The sequence below is a fragment of the Sparus aurata genome, chromosome 15, assembly GCF_900880675.1.
Source record: "Sparus aurata chromosome 15, fSpaAur1.1, whole genome shotgun sequence".
Classification (NCBI taxonomy): Eukaryota; Metazoa; Chordata; class Actinopteri; order Spariformes; family Sparidae; genus Sparus; species Sparus aurata.
The window spans coordinates 29812282-29833939 of NC_044201.1; the positions used below are offsets into that span (position 1 = coordinate 29812282).

Here is a 21658-nt window from a genome sequence, read left to right on the forward strand (position 1 = left end):
GTCACTGCATTTACTAGATTTAAATGAATTCTAACATGATATGATTTACTCCCATAGTTACTCAGCATTCCCCTGAAGTCATTATCTGACCCTGACCTGCTTTTGAGGTAAACAACTTTCAGAGAAGACACTGTAGGAGCAGGTTACTGCAGGAGGCATCTAAACATAGATTGTGAAGATGTGAAACACAACAACACGACGACAAACCCGTGAGATAAAATGCTTTTACTGTACAACACACAGAGCAGACAGGGCTCCTGGAAAAGCACTTTGAAACAAACAGCAGTTACACGACTGTCAGACTGAGCTCAGAAGAAAAGAGGAAAGCCAGAGCAGGTCAAGAAACATCAGGAGGAGGGATTACAGATGCTTTTCTTTGATATCAAAAGCAGAAAAAATACACTTTTAGAAATCACAGTCACAACATTAGCCGATCTGCTGATGTCGGTCCGGCTGCGGAGCATTCAAGGTCAGCAAAGGAAGTAAACAGTCACACTAACTGCCTGAATGTGCAGAAAGCCTGTGTTCATGTCAGGGACCTTCTGTACATTCTTCTTCAGGGATACTGAAAGATTTGTCATACATGTTTATAGTCCACAAATCACTCACAAACCATTCAGTCTCTCCCACTGATGACTCAAGGGGACACAAAAGTGTTTGCTTTGCTTGTACGCACAAACACAATAACACCTTCTTTGGAGATAAGAATCTATTTACACCTACATAACTTCAGAACGATCAGCTCGCCTTTACGTTGTCAGCGGTTCAAGATCAAGTGCAGTAGGCAGAGCTCAAGATCCAGTTCATCTGGTTGAGTAAAGTTTAAACTAAGGTGCAGTTGAAAAGGAAACAAAGTTTGTGAAGTCCAGTGATGTGAAAACACAAAATCCAGTCCAGTGTTACTTAAGTCGTCGCTTACAGGAGTAACCACAGCTGTTACTGATTACATACTGTACAGAATTATTAATAAAAATATAAGCAAGTGCCGAGGATACTTCTGTGTCTTTTGTCAGGCGTCAAGGGTGAAAAGACTAAAGCTGGGTGGGTTCTGTCTTTAACCAGTTCTTTTAATGGATAAAACCACTGCGTATCCTCGTTTACAGCTCGTTTCATCAAGGTTCAGTTTAAAGGGGTACACCTGTGATTTGACATGTCAATAACATAAAGTTGGAGGACTGGCAAGAGACACTTTGAAAAACCGAATGGTCAGAACCAAAGTACCAAAGTACCAAGATATCCTGCATGTGTTTTGCACCACAGCTGCTAAATCCTACATTTTTCAACATTGCAACACAGTTGTATCTTTTGTTCGACCACCTGAGATGAATTTCCAATTATAATGCAGGCGTTCAGTAAAAAAATGTATAGACTTTCTGTCAGGCTTTGGAGAGCTCCCTCAGAGTCACACAAGACGTGATACAACAACAGTGATTCAGCAGACACATCCCAGAAGATCGGGACAATTACAATAATGTACCAACTGTCTCCAAGCAGTACAGCTTCTAATGACACAGCTTTACTGCATACGGAAATTAAAGAAGGTTAATTTCCCACACCAAGTTCTCATCAACTCTTACAGAGGCGTAACAGAAACTAACTCTGACTCACATCATCCGGTCTGCCGTGATGTACAGCCGAGGACAGGAAGGCTCTACAGCTGCTGATTAAAACCACCGAGAACATCACTGGTACCATCAACAGAGCAGTGAGGTGAGATGTCTGCACAGAACCCGGTGGACACTTTAACTCCACCGAGCCGCAGTCTGACAAAAGATACAGAAGTATCTGAGCACGGGGATGGTCCCATCTTGTTTTTGTTTTTTCTCTTTCTCACTCTTAGACAGGATCTTTTGAGTCTGAAGTTATTTCTGTCCTGCTCAGAGCAGACGTCCTCAGCGGCTTATCTTTTTATACTGCTTACATTCCAACAACATCTTGGTTCCTGAACATTGTTAAAACCTGACTGAAGTATCTCTGTCAAGAACATTTCTAAATATGTGTTTTTGAGAGAGACAGATCCGTCTGCAGCTCTGTAGTCTCTTTTATTTCTCTGGTTCTATATGTTTCAACGGCTCGTACTGTCATGTGAACTTAGAAAAAACTGTGTCAGATGTCTGGGTCATGTATATTCTCTCTCTGTCAGTGTCAGACAACAGGACAACGCAGTCAAAGCTGCTTTGCTTCCACTCCTACGCACTCAGACTGTCGCTCAGCCTCCCAGCAAACTACACCACCACAAACTGAGTCCCCCAGCCAACAAGGCAGCCAGACCATCAGACAGAGTACTCATCCACCTACTGAGGCCTCCAAAGTAGTCCACTGATTTTATTATTTAAACAAAACCTTTAACTAAAGTTTTCCTTAAATACCTTTTCAGTAAATTCTTTTTTATCAAACTGTCTGAGCTCTGAGCAAAGTCAGTATACTAGGTCATCCCTCTTCAATCTGTTCAGAGTCCCATTAATCCCTAGATTGCACAATAAGACACTAAACTGTAGATGATTTTTTTTACTGTATATTATTAGTCGAAATGCGATTACAGTTTTGCAGCACAGGGACAGAAGAAAGAGCTGTTACAAATCAGGAAGCAATAAGAGCTTAAAAATGGAGCAAAGACCCTCTCATAAAGTCGCTCTGGTGATGGGACACATGACAATGGACGGATTTGGAGCTTCTCTTGAGTACTGAGCTATACCCGAGTGCATCAAATCTGCTTTAGAGTGCAGATGAAGTTTGTGCTCGTGATCATCTTCAGCGCGCCACAACTTCTACATTCACGATTCAATCTCGCCTTAATCTCTGCGGCACTACGTCAAATATACATTAGGAGCAAAAGAGTGAAAATAAAGCGGCGCAGACAAAATATTGATCTCACTGATGGAGGTTAACATAAGAAACAATATCCCTCAGACTGAAAGCAGGATAATCACCAGAGTGAATGAAAACCTGGCAAAGTAGAAACCAACACAACCAGAGAATTGTTGCATGACACTAACACATTAGTCTGCTGCTTTTTTTTCCTTTTTTTTTTTTTTTTGCTGTCATGGACTTAACACCAACTAAATCCTCCCTTTACTGCTGCTGATCACACTGATGGCCGACAACATCTGTCCACTCGCTGCTCGCCCTAAAACTGCAGTGAATGGGTACAAACGGGGACGGGTCAGGGACTCCGGGAGGGGCTGAGGGGCTGAGGGACAGCAGAGACAGCACGGGACGGACAGGCGAGACATGCTAATGCTGTTGGTCCGTCGGAAATTACTACTTTTTGGAACGAAAGTGCAAAGACTGACCCTGCAAGATAGATTTCCTCGCAGGAATTGGGGCAAAAAATGTTTCAACCCAGATATCTCAGATTCTGTTTTCCGATGTTATTTCAGTGTGACGGCACGTCTGTTGTCAAATGTTAAAGTGGACTTAGACAACTTTATTCCCACCTTTAGCTTCCAAGTTGCATTACTTTTGGACCAGATTGTTTCCCAAACTACCAACAACACAGGACAGAATGTGACTTTATGCATTCCTTTAGTCTGCAATGGAGACGTGAAAATGGATAGAAATGGTGCCTGACTGGATCCACAGTCAGGTTTCATTGTCTGAGAGATTTCATGCCTGATGGAAGACAGAAATAGGTAGTGAACCAATGTGAACACCACTGGTGCACCGTCAAACTTACTCCATAGAGCAAAACACTTATTTGTTGTCAGTTTAAGTTAAATGTGTACACTTAGAATAACAACCTCAGCCTGTCAGTGGCAAAACGTGAAGACTGAAGTTGCCCAAAAGGATTATAGCAAACACATCAGCCTCGCTGTGGCTGTAGGCGATCTTCTGGATTCTACTGAATGTTAAAAAGTGACATTGTTATTTTAATCCAAACCACAACGTCCTCCTCAACCTACCCGAAGCTGCAGTCTCTCCTGAATCTAACCGAACATGTCAGCGTCCAACAGCTGTCCATTACACCTGTCAGTGCTGCACCGGCAACCAACCTGCTCAGTCCTTCAGGTGAGAGGGTGAGACTATCACGCAGGTGGATTATGTGTTAATGATGATACAGAAACAACAAACCCTTGTCATTTAAACAAACCAACAGCCTTGTAAACGAGGATGAGCAGGCAGACGAATGGCCAAAACCTAATAAGAGTCTCTTTAGCTTCATAATGCATAGACTGGATTGACTGTGTTCTTCACCAACACAATTCTTCTTTTTATAAAACCATCAATAAAGACTTGATTTCTGGTGGTAGACTATATATGTACTTTGCTTGCTGGCCATGAAGAACAAATGAGCCAGTGAATGAAACAGCAGTGAGGATGCCGGTGAAGAGAGACGAATGATGTTGACGAACCGAACGGAAAAAAAAAGAAGCGTAAATCTTCTTAGGGGCTCCAAGTACAACCCTCCCCCACCACCATCCCCCCTCTCTCTCTCTCTCTCCCTCCCTCCCTCCCTCCCCTACCTTCCTTCAATAAGGCCGAGCTGGTGAAGTTAGCAACACTTCCACATTCTCTCCTTTCATTCATTAAAACAGCTGTTTGTTCAGTCATCATCTGTCCAGACTCAGCTGTACTGTAGTCTAATCTACAGCTGTAATGTTGTGTCAAGTCTTTCCTGTGGTATTTGAAATGGTAAATAATACTGTTATTTTTCAAGGTATTTTATCAAAGTTAGAAATGCCAGTATTGTGACACAAGAACAGCCTGAACACTGCAGACTGCTGATGGGTGGCATATAAGAGTGATTTGTCTCTAAGGGACTAAAGAGCACAACTCGCTGAAGACTTTGGTTACACTGTAAAGCTCTGGAAGGGAAACAGTCAGGGTGATAGTAGAGGAGAACCCTACAGGGTTCATCATCTGAGGAGCAAGAATGTGAACAGAAAAAAAACATGCCTCTCTTTATCGAAGAGAGACAATAAATTAAGTACATTTCATGTATACAAGTGAGAAATTTGGGTCTGAATAACTTACGAAAAATGCCTCAGAGGTGACCATGTTTGTTTCTGTCTGTCTTATTACACTACATGTTTTTATGTCTTTGTGTTCTCGACAGCTGAGGACATTTGAAGATATGACCTTCAGCTCTGATGAATCTAGATAGATTTTCAGACATCTAATGGACTAAAGAAAGAGAAATGAATAAGAATATAATCTTTAGTTGGATCTTTATGTGTAGAAAGCTGCATTTTGTCGATTGTTAAAGAAGAAGGTAAGTATCTGGGACGGCAAAGGATGTGAAATGAATTTAAACTGATGATGTTGTGCAGTTCTTGAAGCTCCAACAGCTTTAACTCTTACACTAGTTATCAGCGTCAAAGCCCTGAACTGACAGCGCTCATGTCAACTAACTTAGTCTAACTAATAAAAATAAATTAAAAGCTAAGTGTCAAGTGGTAAAATATGAAAAGCAACTCTTAAGAAAAGACAATGCTATATGACACATGACGAATTTTAAATAATAAAGCATTTACATAAATACATTTACGCACATGAAGCAAAAAATAATGTGCAGTATATCATCTGCATTAAATATTAAATACACATACTGTATGTGGTATTTGGTTAAATTAAATACAGGATCTCATTCCAGAAGGTGAATAATTAACTAAGACATTCAGTTGCAGGAGCATTTTAAAGCTGGATATAGAAAATGCGCAAAAACATTCATAAAAAAAAATCGGATTGAATGCAAAACAAGTCTCTGCCGGCTGTAACGCGGCCTCACACACGAGTAGAATAAATAAAAATAAATGTATTTTAAGCTTTTTCAACTTTAAACACTTGGTCTAATCTTTCACTGGGTTTTAGATGCAAGTCATCTGTTGCTGTCATGTTTATTCGTATTGACAGTAAACTGAAAATCTTTAGGTTGTGGACTTCAAACAAACAAACAAACAAACAAACAAATCAATTAATCGAGAAAATAATCAACAAATTAATTCTAAGTGCTAAATCGTAGGCAGCTCTTTTTTCCTCCTTGCATGATCTGTTGAAGAAGGCAATTGGCAGCCATCCATAGGACTTATTGTTATCATAATCAGTAGTGATAATGGCCTCAGTGTAGATTAAAACAATAATAAATGATAGATAATAATAAAAATCCCTAAAAGGAACCCTGTAGAGTTTTTGGACCACTTGTGGTGCTGTGGAGTAAAGTTTTGTGTCTTGACTTTAGATTTTAAGGTTTTTAAGGTCACTGACGGCTAAAGTGTTGTTATACAATCACCTGATCTGTTCCAAGGTATATCTCACAACACCAACAGCTCTCTAATATTCACCAAGAATTTAAAAAACGCCATCATTCTGGAAGATCTGACAAAAGTGACATTCAAGTTCAGTTTCTCATTTCTGTCCAGAGTAGAGCTCTTCCCCAACCACTCAATAAAGGATCTCTGACAGTATCGGGAATCGATTATCGGAGTTGATGGTGACACCGCTAACGAACAAACAGCCGTAAAAGTCTCACGTTGTGTTACTGAACTCACCGCCAGTTATCAGAAGTAGCGTACTGACATGGCGACCAGAAAACTCTACAGGGTCCCTCTGAAAATGATGTTGATGCGGTTTCATACTTGAATGCTTTTGTCTGTGTGGAGATGACCAACTGTAACTGAAGAGCAAGACACAAAACTCTGACGCTCACTATCAAATCTTTTCCATCACACACAGAGAATCCTTCACATACTGACTCTTGCATCGACCAATCAAATCCTCCAATTCAATGTCGCATGATGTTCCCCAATGTTCTCCCCGTTTTTCAAAAAGTGTCACAGATTCCACATGTCACATCATCTAACATCAGCCCCGCTGTGACATTATGATGTCACAGTCTGCCATTTCTCTCAGCTGGCCAATCAAACCGTCATTGTTCTAACTCACAGCAGCCAAGTCTTTCATCTGTTTACATCCTTCACTGACAGACGGACTGCATTATTCTTTAGGGGCTTTTTGGCATTTTTCTCCGCTGCAGTGTCACAGAATGATGTCATAGAGTCTGCCGACGCGGCCCAGCCACTCGCGCAGCGCCTGGCGTACGCGAGCATCCGTCACGTGACAGGACAGCTGGCTGAGGCAGGGGTAGAGCGCCGGCTGGAGCGCCAGGAAGGAGGAATCTGACAGGAGCAGGACCTGATTGAGGAGCGTCAACACCATGTTGGTCCACGCCTGCAAACAGAGAGGGACACAGACACACATGACTATACATGTGAGGTGCTATTGTTATAAAAAAGCATTTGAATTTAATTGGACAATATGTCATTTCAGCCCCTCGAGTTCCCTCAGTTGAAACAAAACAAAACAAAAAGCTAAGCAGAGTGGAGGTTGAGGGCTGCTGCTCAGAGCCGGACCTGCTGGAGGAATAAACACCCGGAGTCACATCCTGCTTCGCTCCAGACACAGTTACCGACGGGAGGAGAGCCCACTTCTTTCCTCACTCTCTGACTCTCCAAATGAAGCACGGTTACCTTGTACAATATAACAGATTCCTCCGGCTCTTTGAACATTGTTGGGAACCTTGTTGAGTTGTGTATTTAGAGTATCTTCAAAACAAACAACAGAGGTCTTCTCGTTAATAACTATAACTTTGAACTAAAATCATCAGTTTCTTAAGCTTGCCCCTTAAAAAAGTCAGCTATTGTAAATGTCTGTTTTATAAAGATGTTAATGTTGTTAGCTTGTGTGACAGTAAATTGACTCCCCACACTGTGTACCTGTATCTGAGCCTCAGAGTCCCTCAGTGAGATGCTGTGGGAGCTGATGGTGGATCCTGACCGTGGTCTCTTCTCCTGCCTCAGGACCTCAGGACCAGCACTGACTGAGTGCCTCAGAGGGGGGCCCTGCTGGTCCACTAGATGTTGGGGCCTCTGTGGGGGTCTTTGCGGCTCCACGGGGCCCCGCCTCTCCCCGACGCCTCCTCCTGGTCCCGCCGCCCGGCCCTGCTCCTTCATGAACAGGTTGACGTGGCTCTGCTGTGGCTGCTGCTGCTGCTGCTGTTTCCTGCGTTTGTACTCCATCATCAGCTTGCTGATGGTTTTGTCAGTGGCGATTGTGTACAGTTTGTTTCCTGCACTTTCCCACCATTCCTTTCTCCTTCCCGGTATGGCGCTGCCAGGAACTCCTCCTACTGAACTTCCTGCGAGGCTGGAGTCCCTCCTCTCACCTCCGGTCCGAAAGTGGTGGGGCAGACTGCCTGTACAGCTGCGAATAGAGAGGAACTGTTTGTTTTAACCACACAGATGACTCCACAGACTGAGAGAGTATCTAACACTGAACAAGAGAAGACAGACGAACCCTACAGTCCATTTTACATCTGAACAAAGAATAACTAGAATTACAACCTTATAGCTGTACAGTTTGCCTCCACGCACCAGTCATGTTTACATCCATCCATCTTGAGGCTTATAACTGTAATGTAATGAAGACTGAAGTGTTTTATTAGGGGATAAGTGTTGTTCAAGGCAGACCTGTATCCTGGGCTGGGAGTGGGCGTGTCCCCTGGTGATGCTGTGCTCACGTCTGCCGTCTGACACCTGTACCCGCCCTCCTCCGATGGCGTCCCCCTCGCCGAGAGCCCGCCCGCTGACGTCGGGGTGGAGGTCTCAGACTGGAAGAAAGGAATGAAGAAGGAGTGATCTCCTCCTGCTCCTGCTCTCAGCAGTGCCATGTCCTCCAGCGTGCTCTCCAGGTCCCGGTGCATTTGGATGTAGCTGTTGCACAGATCCATGCACAGCTTGTAGAGGCGTTTGACCAGCCAGGCCCAGTCAGCGCTGCCCAGCGGCTGCACGCTGAGAGACGGGATGGGAGCTCTCCAGTGATGGCGCTTATCCCGGCCACGAGGGGGGCTGACCTGAGAGGAGGAAACGCAGAGTGGATTTTTTGATCGTGACAACAACATGACTAATGAATCTTCCTCATTACATTAGGGGGGTGAAAAGTTCAGGAAGCCCTCTGCTGAGAGAGATGGACAACAGACTAGAAGGATGACTAATCCTGATAAATCTCTTATTGTTGTTTTTTCCGTATCTGTGGTTCAATGGGAGGTCACCTGTCCAGCTGTGACATAAAACAATATCTTTCACATCACATTCACATTACATGTACATAAGCTGACGTTCATGTCGGGATGCAGAGGGGACGGCGGTGGAGTTTTTTTGACACCGACCACGACGTTTCAACCTTTTAAAGCATGAAACAACAGGAGGTTTTTTAATGAGACGGCAGGACATTTTTCAGCCATGTTTGTGGTGTTGAAAACAGTTATATTAATCCAAAAACAAGATGTTTTTCTAACCCTGATCAAGTCAGTTTAATGCTAAAACCTATCCAGGCCATGTGTGTGCATGTTTGCGCACATCACCTGTGCTGTTTCTTCAAAGATGTCTTCATCCTCTGATGAAGCCGAGCCGGGGTGGGAGGAGTCAGAGCTCCCCTCCTCCTCCTCGTACAGGATCCTCTTCACCTGGAAAACAACCAAATATTCAAATTGTGGAAGAGTTTTGATTGCTGATGACTCGTTTGTGGTTTCATCCTGAAAGTGCTTGCTAATCTGTTGCTGATGTTACTAAGACGTTAATGTGCGATGGCTGTGACTTCAGTAGGTGGGCACTGGATGGTTGTGAAGGTGAGCAGATTATTGGATAAAAAAAAAAATATTAATGAGTCAATTTTAATGTATTATTTTTCTGATGCGTTTGTTTCAAACATAAAAGGTAACTGCACTGAACTTCTCCCATTACACCTATCAAAAACACAAAAGCAGAACTGAAAAAACATATTTGTTATATTTGGATCATTATTTAAATAAAGAACAAAAGCTACGACTAACTTGAAGCTGCATAAAATTATTTCTTAAGCTGATAAACATGCATGTTGGACATATTATAGCCTTATAAAGGATGTCAGTACAGTCTGGTTTGTTCTCCACCAACTCCTAAGAACGATATCCTGCTCTTTGGTTGCTAGATGTTCCACTTTTTCCACAATCTAGTTGCTGCGTCTGTCGTTTGGCAACAGGAACGGGAAGAACGAACGGACAAGCAGCAAACATGAAGTAATGCTTGTGGCCACAGCTGTTGTTGGCGCTGCGACATAATAACTGCAGAGTTTGGATGATGGGTTTCTACCTGCTGTGCGGTCATGCTGTCAGCTTGGCTCAGCGTGGCACACAGCAGGGCCTGGAAGTACAGGTTGAAGCTCATGGCAGACTGACGGTAAAGATTAGCCGCTCCACAAACACCCGACACCTTCATCAGTAGATACTTCAGACCGGGCCGGGTGTCAAAGTCCCGCGCTGTCCTGCAGAGGAAGAGATCAAGAGATTTGATTGGTTTATCATCACCAACCAGTCGTTTCACAGCTCTCTGCATGTATGACTTTCTTGTTGCAGTCACCTGTAAGAGTCCAGCAGCAGATCCAGGATTATGGCTAAATTGGTCATGGAGATGTAGCGCAGGAAGCCTGCTGTGGTTCTGCTGGGGTCAGAGGTCACGGGCGTGACCCTCTCGTGACCTTCGGGCTGCTTGACGAACTCCTCCAGCAGGATGTCGTACAGGTTTTGGAGCAGGACCTGGTGGGACAGAAGGCTCACAACGATGGTCCGGAACGGGATTCTGCAGGATTCAGAAACGAGGACAGCGGTCAAATCACGCTGATAAGGTTTTAAAATGGATAAAGAAAGTCCCGGCTCAAGAAAAAATCCTTATTAAGGCCATGATAAATATATATGTACTGCTGCTATCCTATAATCAGGTCACTTCCTTATGTGTGAGCTGTACTGTATGTCGGAACTTTTCACACTGCTACATCTTACACACAAAACATCACTGATGTTACAGACAGCCTTACCCAATTTTCCTGTAACCATGGCAGCAGAAAGAAAAGAAGAACAAAGTTAGTGAGAGTTAGAGTTCTAGAGTCAGTCTTACAGAAGACTAACTGTACATCGAAGGAGGTTGGCTCCGGGGTCAAGCCAGCGTGTTGTTATCGCTTCGGACAGAAGCGTCTGTAAAATACCCTAAAATGTACAAATGTAAGGAAAACTGTGTGCTTTCTTTTATTCTGCACAAACAATCAGGCCAGTTAGAGAAAATGTTCAGTGTCTAGCTGGTACGACAGACAGGGAGTGTGTCCTTACACCAATATGTTCCTTAATTAATCAATTCATAACACCAATGCTTTTTCTATTACGCATTACTGTGTGTTATCAAAAGGCTGCTGGAAGTTTTGCTTTCATCAAGAGCAACACGAAGTCCTTAAAACAAACTGCTTTCCTTTTAAGAAAAATCTACTTTTTATATAACACTACACAGTACACCACTAAACATTCTGTATTCCGTAATTTTGGAGAGTTGAAATTTTTCAGGACAACACAAGATTTTCCAGGATATTCTGCGTTTTCTCTCATTTTCAATGACTGGAAAACTGGTCAACTGTTTCAAGACTTTCCAGTTTTTCCAGGACGCATGGGAACCCTCGCAACATGATTGGTGTTGATTAGAGCAGCGAACAGTTGTTTCAGTTTTCAGACATGTTGGACATGCTCCTGTGTGTGTCTTTGTCTACCTCTTCTGAGTGTGTCCGTTGGACTGCTGGTCAGATGGCAGCTCGATGATGAGAACGCAGGACTGAGCGTGCTCGAAGCCCTCCTTGTTGTTGGGCGTCTTTGGAGAGCACTGGGTGTCCAACATAAAGACCTGGGACACAAAGACCACACGTCAATGAGCTCTCCTGGTCCAGCAGCACTTGCAGTTAATCCACAAACTTTTATTGATCTTTGTTAACTTCTTGCCCACACATTTATTTTTAAATGAGACAACAAACATTTGAAGTTTGGATTATAGCTTGAAGCAACAGTAACGCAGCCCAGTGAAGTAAAACCTTAAATAAGACTTGCCCACAGCCGGACATCTTCACAGTCTCACTCTGCAGCACATGAAGCACACTTGGTCCAAGTGGTCTTGGTCATCATACAATATTTAAGCCACACTGACCTGCTGAGCCATCGCTTTGATCCTCCAGTACTCGGCCTCAGCGGAAGGAGAGTGGGACGGAGCTGCCACCTTCACCTCACAGGCGTCTCCAGAGAAACTGTCGGAGCCGCTGTGGAAACACGCCAGAAGGTTCTGCAGAGACACAGAAAGACGCCGAGATGTTAACAGTGATCTGCACCAAGTTCCATTTTATTGTCCTTTCAGAAATATTTCATGTTTCCACTGCAAATTAAGAGTGCATCAAACTACTGCAAACGTAGCTCGATTGTAAGTTTAAGTTTATATTGAAAAAAGTATAGGTCGTCATCAGGGTTCAAAACACAAAGAGACAAATCTGTTGGGTGTCACACATTTATTCAACGGACGGCATGAATTGACCTAAACACATATAAAAAACTGAAAACAGAAAACATACAGCGCACGGTGCACATGGAGTCATTCTGCTGGTGAATCCAGTATCAGACTACATGTAGTCTTCATCCTGCATTATATAGTTTAATGCTGTATGTCCATCTTAGTGGATGTGACCTGAATGCATTGCTTTGAATAAATTCAGCTTTTGTACAAATCCAGTCAGAGGTCATGTGTTTACGTGTCTGAAAGCATAAGCTACACGTTAAGGATTGATGTCATGCTCTAAGCTTTATGTCAAGGACATCCCGTGACCTACAAACTCTTCTGCACAGCACTTTACAGATTATTGGAATGAATTATTTCAGTTACACCAATGTATTTTATCATACAGTCTCCCCAGAGCACATCAAGCTATCACACCTGACAATTCTAGATTTTCTCAACAGGTGGTTGGATGAAGAAACGGCACTCCATCAAAAATATTTTATCCAGTTGTTGCTCCAGTTGAGCAACTTTAGGGAAAAGAAAGGTAGAGGACTGAGCCCACAAGGTAAATTAAATCTGGTTCTGTCAACCCCTGACAGTAAGAGAGGAGTCGTGTTGACTCCTGTGGACCTCCAGATGGATTAGAATAAATATATTTTGTCTTCCTACTTATGATGAATCATAAATCTATGTGTGATCTTCTGGCAACTGGTCATCTGCAGACCACACCCATCGTCAAACCATCCAAAAATGAGACCTCCTCCCTCTCTCTTGTTGTTTGTGCACGCCTGTGGATGATTTGTTGAAGTTGTGTTACACTGCGCAGGACCATGGATTTCTTTGTGGGGAACTCAGGTCGGATGTGACGTGGACGCAGATGTTCGCTAACATTAAATAATGAAAGGAGAGACCCTTTAACTATTCACCTGTAAAGTTTCATGACTGTTTCTCGCCCATGCTCCAACTCCTCCTTTATTTGATCTCAACTACACACCTATAAAGTTTTGTGACTGCATCTTAAATCAAAAATAAATAAATGGCATCATCACAGAGTCAGAAAGTCAGTAAAAATAACACAATTATGATTAATGATTCTATCATGGTGATGATGATGATGATGATGATGATGATGATGTGACATTTGTTTTCTTCCATCTGCAGAACAATTTTGATAACCAGGACATTTCTTACGTTACGTAAACATCCATACGATCTATATGAATATGATGATGCAATGTTAAACAATAACTTGAGCCCCAACATGCACAACAGTCACATTGACAGACATGCAGTCATTTTGTTTATGTAACAGATTTTGTCACTAAGAGCATCTTAAGCCATACGTTGAGATTTCTATATATTCTATATATTAAACTGATTTCAAGCCCTTAAAAACTCAAACACTGTGCATTGTAGAGATGAAATATCCAGAGTTTACATCCAGGCTTTGTTTAATCATCTTTAGTGTCGTTGCGCATATGTAAGGAATTATAATTATTCCAGCACAAACTGCTTCACAGAGAAGCCGACGCTTCTGAGGACATTAAGGACCAAAGAAGCACAACTCATCTGCTCTCTTATAGTCCTAAAATCATTTTTTTCTGGAGGCCAGCAAAGAAAATCCATCAATGGCGGGAAGATCACCATCACCATCATCATCACTTCTCTAAAACACACGCAAACACAGATGTGGCTCTAAGCTGTAAAGCTGCTTAGCTGCAGTCAGTCAGGCAGCTGAATCCAAACTGCAGGAACACACAGCATCCGCGAATAAAACGCCTGCCGATGTCACCTCCACACACACGCACACACACACACACACACACACACACACACACACACACACACACACACACACACACACACACACACACACACACACACACACACACTCAGCCAAGGTTGGGAGTCCTTCTCTCTCTCTGTGTAGCTGAAATGGAACAGCGGGGGTTGGATTCCCGATGAGGCTCTACTCTCTAAATCTGTGATGTCCCACGGCACTAAAACGCCACATCAACGCAGCAGGAGGTGCCGTCATCAGCAAATGAGCACAGGTCTCCTCATTTCTCTAAAGCGGAGCAGGCTGGGAAATGATTGCATGCACTCAGCAAGTTCTTCCATCAGAGCTTCGCTTTTGAAATGATTACACCCTCCAACACATGCACGCACACACACACAAACACACACACACACACACACACACACAGGGCCAAAAGCAAACAGCTGTCGTATTGTTCAGATGCAAAATTGTGATATAGGGAATTCAACTGTTGTCTGTCTGGTGGTTATGTGTTAAAATCAGATGAAGATGTTTTTTGCCAGGATAATCTTTCTTTACTCTTCACACCCAGAGTCTCTGAACTGACTGACCTCCTGCACAGTGTGTCACTCTGCCCGCCATGCTTATAACAAATAATCATTAATTAGGTATCCTACGTATTAAAAGAGCTTCTTTACGTCATTGTAGAGGTTTGAATTGTCTTGAGATCTTGCAATGGCTTACTCAGTTGCCTATTGTTAGCAAGAAGTGAGGTTCTGCAGGCAGTGTGTGCACCCAGCTCAGCTGTACAGCTCAACAAAAGTCCACTTCAGAAACGTTGTTGTAATAAAGAAAAACATAGAAATAATCTCAGTTTGTTGCTCAGTTTCAAAGTTATAATTCCACTGATTTACAAATGAATGTGTAACTAATTACTAATCACTGAAGAGAAGGTAAGAAAACCGTTTGCTTCCATAGCTCTCAAGCACTGACTCCACATTATCAAAATCAACAGAATATCTAGCGCACATATATGGTCTTAAAGGGAAAGTACACTTTTTTATATCATATATTTAATTCTCTCCCTCAAAGCTAAAGTTAAATCACATTGTTTTTTGTAAACTAAAGTCAGGTTCAGCCGTTTGCCGTCATACAGCAGAAGGTCAGGAGGCTTTGAGGCAGCGTTGTTTATTTTCCCTCCCAGTTTAATCAGTTTAACAGAGAAGAGAGGTGGAACACAACAAAGCCCTGACACAGTCGGGGGACAAACAGTTGCTGCTCACAGCTGCAGGAGTCAGTGTGTCGGGGTGTGTGTGTGTGTGTGTGAGGTTAACTGGGGTTGTCAAGCTTAACGTGGACTGTCAGCATGTTGACAGTATTAACAGCAAAGGCTTTTAGATTACTTCTGTCCCAAACACCAGCTTCAGATTGGGGATGGATTATGTGGTTTACTCCAGCGAACGGGCCTGTTGAGTGTGTGAGAGAGTGCTTCCATATTCTATACGTGTTCATGTTCTTATCTGCACACAGCTCTATACACCACTTGGTATTTGCATGCAATTGCGTGTGGATGAATGTGTGTTTGTGTACCTTGACAGGCTCTAACGTAGCAGAGAAAGCGTCCTGCAGAGCGCAGCAGGCCAACCTCCACATCTCCTCTGTGAACACCGGACCCACTGTGACCAGAACGTACCTGCAGAGAGAAGAACCAAAATATTCACTTGAGCATAATTCAACACCAACAACCGGTTAGTTATTTAAACTTTCTGGCGCTCAGCTGCAAGCTCAATGTTTCCTTCTGAAGAACTTTAAAAATGTCTGACAGTCAGTGACCGCTTTGTGCTCAACCATCGTAAGATTATTATTTATTTAAAAGGCATCCCACCGGCCAAAAAGCACCTAAACAGAGTTCCAGAAAGGAAGGAGCTGTTTACATTTGTGACATGCAGCAAAGAGTCTTATTTTGTTGTTTAGTCAACGTACTAAATCAGTGTTTGCTTTTAGGATCCTAAATGTGCAACCCCAAAAGTTATTCTATTTTTGATTTAAACCACATTGAATGCAGGAGTCTCTGTCTCCCTGGATCTCCGTGGGATGGCGAGGAAGACGAGGAGTTGTGTGCGGTCACCTGATGCAGGAGCAGCCCACTCTGGAGATGGTCTCTGCCGGTTCGGACACACAGGCCACCAGGAGCTTGAACAGATCCTTCAACATCAGGTTGATCAGAGACTCGTAACCGATATCTGAAATAACGTGAGACAGGAACACACACACACACACAGACACACACACGCAAACACACCACAACAACACAACGTAGGCTGTTACCACATGAGAGGAGTGGCCACGATTTAATTTGACTAAAGAGGCGGACAGTGGAACAACAAGTCATCAGACACGCTCTACTTCACATCAGAGCGTCGCAGCAGGTTTTACACTAACAAACAATAACAGGTCATCACATCTGTTACAGCACAGATCACATGTGTATTTCCCTTCCTTCCTTTTTACCCTTTCTTCATCTTTCTTTCCTTCCTGTCATTTCTTTCTGTGGTTCGTGTAAATAACTGCACCAAATCTCAGCTGAAACGAGCCCAAACTACAGTGTGGAGACAAAAAAAAATTGGGGGCAACAGCGGTCACAGGAAAGTGTTCCAAAATATTGGAGCATTAGGGAACTTTGACCTTCTTAAAAGGACGGCTTAGCACTGCTAACCCGACATATTCTACATTCACAGCTCGTCTCAAAAAGGACGTCACACAAGGACAGTCAGCCGGCTGTTTTTGTTCATCTGCGTCACATTTTGTTTGTACTGTATAGTCCTTTTTTTTCTTTTTTAAGGACACTGTGTTCTCCAACATGCTCAGCGACCAAGAAACACCTCTCAGCTTCCTCAAAATCGCAATCAAGGTAATCAAAGAAGAGAAAACTACAACCACTTCATGTCCGAGAAGGAAAACTGCAGGAAAGGAAGTGGTGAGGATGAGAGTGGCGCTCTGTTGACTGTGGGAGACTCGAGAACACATCCGACACTTCCTGCTTCAGTTGAGCAATCAAACAAAGTCTGAATGGTTCTGAGTGAAACATTCAAACATCATCACACACACACACACACACACACACACACACACACACACACACACACACACACACACACACCTGAGTGTATGAAACTGTTGACATGCTCCACCACCAGCTCGCAGCACAGCCCGATGGCGTGTTTGAAGTTTGCAGCCGCCACATCCCAGTAGGAGTGGTCACCGTGGCTACGCTGCAGCCACAGTGACATCACAGGAAGCAGCAGCTGGATGACAGAGAAGATGGCAAACCCCGGACCTGCAGGGAGGGCACACATTTTAGTTTTTATTTTTGTTTTGTGCTTCCGTGTTGGGTTGGAAAAAAACTTCTTTGTTGCTTGCGTTTCATGTCAAGGTGTGTGTGTTACCTGGTACATTGGTGACCTCTCTGAGCAGAGTGAAGAGCAGCTCCAGTGTTGGCGGTTGGTGCTGGCGAGGACAGTTTGACACCGCTGCTGTGAGCTGCTCCAGCAACAAAATCCACACCTGGATCAGACCTGCAGGACGCACAGAGAGCAGACAGTGTTAGACTGGAGGAGAGGACTGATGCCGACTATAGAAGAGAGAAGTTAAAGAAAAAGGGACCAACACATCACCTGTGTCATCATCAAACTCCTGCAGGATGCAGTCCATCCCATCCTCTGTGCTGATGGAGCGTTCCTGTGACCTCATTGGCAGGCTGGCGAGCCGCGCCCCCAGGAACACCGGCTTGGACGGCATCTTGTAGATCTTTGCCAGCAGCTGTCAATCAAGGCAACACGGCTTCATTAAGTCACAGATCAGGAACTTTTTATCTTTAATCTTAAACTCTTGTTTTAAGAGTTTTGGGAGAGTTTTTACCCTCACAGGACTCACTGCCAGAGTGTGACGACCCAGGTTTAACACGGGGATCTTACCTGAGAACATTTACGAAGGTAATCGAGAGCAGGAAGGCAGAGGTCAGTGGAGCTGTAACCCGACACATGGACACAGTCTCCAATCTCCTTATAGTCCACCTCTCCTACACACAGAACAGACATCACACAGGGAATCATACTACAGTATATTATCATTAAGTACAGATCAAGTGGGAACAAATGATGCAGAAACTCCTTGACATTTATTCACAATGAACTGAAGGATTGTAAAAGTAACATTTCAAACTGAAACAGAAAAGTGAGACGAACCTAATCCTTTGACGAACTTCATGAGACACATGATGTAGTCGGTGGCCGCATTGGCAAAAACCTGGATGTTGTCAGTGTTGATGAAAGCCTCAAACACATCGAACACTGGAGCCTGGGACTTCCCTGGAGGAGAGAATGTGAAGGAGGGGTCGGAGGAAAGGAGGAAGGAGTTGAGACGAATGTTGTTTTGTTCAGAAAAGCGTGTACTGGTTTGGACCACGTACCCATGGAGTATTCTCCCAGCAGGTAGTCTTTAGTGTCGGTCTTGCTGCTGTGGACGGTCCTCAGAGCGCTGAACAGAGGCCTCCATCCGGACAGGATCTGAGGAGAACACATCTCCACCAGCTCGCCTATCGATGTCACCACCTGCAGCCAGATTGAAGTATGAGTGATTTGCTGAATGATGCAAATAAAGCGTGAAACTTTGATTTCAGGAGAATCTAAGTTGACCTGATCCTGTACGTCCTCGTCACAGAGCTCCAGCTGCATGATGTGCTCAAAGGGCCTGAACAGCGCCTCGTTGAAGTGGAAGTGTGGAAGCTCCGCCCAGCTCGTCAGCACCTCCGTCAGGACATCGTGGATGAAGGAGACGGCCTTCTGGGATACGTGGCGCTCTTTGTGACACGACGCCTGCAAAAAAAGCAGTATGTGAAAAACAAAGTATAAAATGCCTCCAGCGATGTCACTCACACATCCCGACCCGAGTTTCAGACTGACGCTTCCTCACCTCCACCAGATGTGGAGCCACCACGCTCCAGGCCCTCATCATGTGGAGCAGAGGTCGGTTCTTGTTCCGGACGATCCGCAGCATGGCCTCGCCCAGACGGAAGAGATGGAGGGCGCTGCGTCGCTCCAGCGTTGACTTGGCCTCTCCTGCAGGCACACAGAGGGAACAAAAAGGCTCGAATAAAACTCTTCTTCAAGTCTACTTCATCTACTGAAAGATTCTGGGTTTCTAAATCTGTCATTGGTGGAAGCAACTGAACCCTCTTAACTTCTTTAACCAGCAATATACATACAGTATATATCATATAACCAGATGTTATCAGAGCAAACATCAGGTTTTGAGAGTCAGATGATTTCAAAATACTTGGAGACTTGAAGGTTGCTGGTGACAGTTAAGCTAAGTAAGGAGCGAGGAAATTAATGTGTTCACTGAAGCAGTGAAGGTGATGACAGGTGTGTATCTGTGAGTGTGTGTGTGTGTGTGTGTGTGTGTGTGTGTACCTGGCATTGCCAGTGAATAGTCTCCAGTTTCAGTAATAGAGTCAAAGAGCTGCGACTGAGAAGCTTTCCTGAGCTGCTGCAAGAAACCCACCAGACCGACCAGGTTCAGTTTGGTTGCTGCTTCCTCAAACAACCTGGAACACACACACACACACACACACACACACACACACACACACACACACACACACACACACACACACACACACACACACACACACACAGAGTAATGGGAAGGTGTTTCGTTATACCAAAGTAACCATCTATAGTATAGAAAAATATAAACATTTGCACTCTTGCGTAGTTGCACGAGTTGTGTGATTTGCAGTTGATATTGTTGACGTCGTCTATTTGTATTCTGTCGTCATGCGAACCTTTTCTGCATTACTCATTTCCCATATTTGGAAAGTAAAGCCCCCAAAAAATCACCAAATTAAAGGCCAACAAATGTCATGTGAAGAGAAAACATCCCCTGCTGATGAAAAGGTTAAAAAACCCCAATGAACAGAGTCAAGTTTTAGAGTTTCATGACAGAAATGCAGCGGCGTCGCCCTTTAAGCAGATGTTTTTTTGGTGCCGCCCGGTGCTGAGGAGTATTTACTATGTTCTGGCACCGCTTTCAGCTTGTAAATGTGTTCAGTCCATCTGCTCCAAAAGATCAGAGGGAACATTTTTTTTTATTCGCTCCTAAAAGCAGCCTAGATAACTGTTATATAAGAGATGATCCTTGGAATGAACACACACACACACACACACACACCGCACATATACTGCAGCAGTGTGTGTGTGCGTGTGTGTGTGTGTGTGTGTGTGTGTGTGTGTGCCCCAGGGAATAAACTTTAATAACTGCAGAACTGTTGGCACACACACTTTAAACACACATGCAATCATATTTCTAAACTTGAGAGGACTTTGAGCTGATGATGTCTCTAAACGCTCTCGCCTCCCAAAAATGTCTTTATTTTACTTTATTCCATAATCGTAAATTCTAAAAAACAAAGAAGATCTTACAAGAGCAAAGAAACAAAAACACCTCTGCTGCCATCTTGTGGCTGTTACACATCAACGTGATCCACGACAGCAGAACCTCCTGCAGAGTGCCACATGTCAGTGAAATTCATGAAGCTTCACCGTCATGCTGCCTGATAATTTAACAGGCTGATCAGGGTTTAAGGATCAGGTTGCTCTCATCTTTACAGTCCACACACTAAACACACTATTTGTGACAAACTGTTGTTTTGTACTGAGTTCTTTATTGAAGACGTACTGAGGCAGACTGGCAGGTTGAGGGTAGACACACACTTTGATGCTGTTTGTTCTTCACGTATTGTTCTTTGTGTTTACATGTCGTTTATACGTCAACACAAAAAATATCATTTCTGTTCCATCAAGAGAGACGGTGAGGTGCAGAACTTCTGGAGGAATAAACATCAGAGTCACATCAGATTCTGCTCTGATCCAGAACTGGTTACTAATCGAGGAGCACTCAGAGATTACTTTTAACTTTTGGGACGACGGCTACAATAAATGATTATTCATGTATATGCACAGAGATAAATGTGTGATATCATTGTGATATCTGTGTCTCACCTGTCAGCCTGTGTTGACAGTGTGCACACAGCCTTGGCAGCACCGGTACCGGTCATCAGGCTGCCGGTCTTCAGGTCCAGACCGCGGCCCCCTCTGCTGCTCTCCCTCAGCAGCTCCTGGATGGAGAGAGGCTGGATGACCGGCTGACTCAGGCCCAGCTCCGAGGCCTCCGGGCTGGGCTCGCAGCTCAGCTCCAGCCCCAGGTCCACCGCCTGCTGGCTCTGCTGGGTGATGGTGGTCAAAGAGGACGACTGTGAGGAGCCGTCGCTGAAGTGGCTGTGCTCCAGAGAACTGATGTACTCAGTCACCCTGAGAGAGAAGGATGGAGAAGAGTGAGGGGCAGGAGACCAAGACACGGAGCGAAAAGACCCTCAAACTGAACCGAGTCAGCTGTGAAGCACTTTTTTACGTCTGTGACTGATCGCACGCTGACACTCTGACATTTTCATGTGTCTGTTGTCTTTGAAGGGTAAGAACAGCCTGAATGACATTGTGAAAGTCCACTCCAA

The 21658-nt window shown here is 44.0% G+C and overlaps 1 protein-coding gene across 3 annotated transcripts in view; it reads right to left on the bottom strand.

Moving 5' to 3' along the window:
• Window positions 1–210: 210 nt before the first annotated feature.
• The window catches only part of arfgef3 (ARFGEF family member 3), a 47592-nt gene continuing 26144 nt past the window's right edge, over window positions 211–21658 (bottom strand). The window contains exons 22-42 of one of the 3 annotated variants that reach the window (XM_030442932.1): window positions 21150–21458; window positions 19560–19693; window positions 19060–19205; window positions 18783–18962; window positions 18557–18698; window positions 18333–18455; window positions 18063–18166; window positions 17763–17907; window positions 17535–17663; window positions 17249–17425; window positions 16217–16331; window positions 15679–15781; window positions 11991–12122; window positions 11563–11693; window positions 10846–10854; window positions 10392–10610; window positions 10125–10296; window positions 9359–9460; window positions 8466–8848; window positions 7713–8199; window positions 211–7167 (exon numbers count right to left, since the gene is read on the bottom strand). In XM_030442932.1, the coding sequence (XP_030298792.1) occupies window positions 6976–7167; window positions 7713–8199; window positions 8466–8848; window positions 9359–9460; window positions 10125–10296; window positions 10392–10610; window positions 10846–10854; window positions 11563–11693; window positions 11991–12122; window positions 15679–15781; window positions 16217–16331; window positions 17249–17425; window positions 17535–17663; window positions 17763–17907; window positions 18063–18166; window positions 18333–18455; window positions 18557–18698; window positions 18783–18962; window positions 19060–19205; window positions 19560–19693; window positions 21150–21458 (3634 nt within the window). In that variant the 3' untranslated portion in view covers window positions 211–6975. The remainder of the gene's footprint in view (window positions 7168–7712; window positions 8200–8465; window positions 8849–9358; window positions 9461–10124; window positions 10297–10391; window positions 10611–10845; window positions 10855–11562; window positions 11694–11990; window positions 12123–15678; window positions 15782–16216; window positions 16332–17248; window positions 17426–17534; window positions 17664–17762; window positions 17908–18062; window positions 18167–18332; window positions 18456–18556; window positions 18699–18782; window positions 18963–19059; window positions 19206–19559; window positions 19694–21149; window positions 21459–21658) is intronic. The other 2 variants (XM_030442934.1, XM_030442935.1) reach the window with 2 other exon arrangements.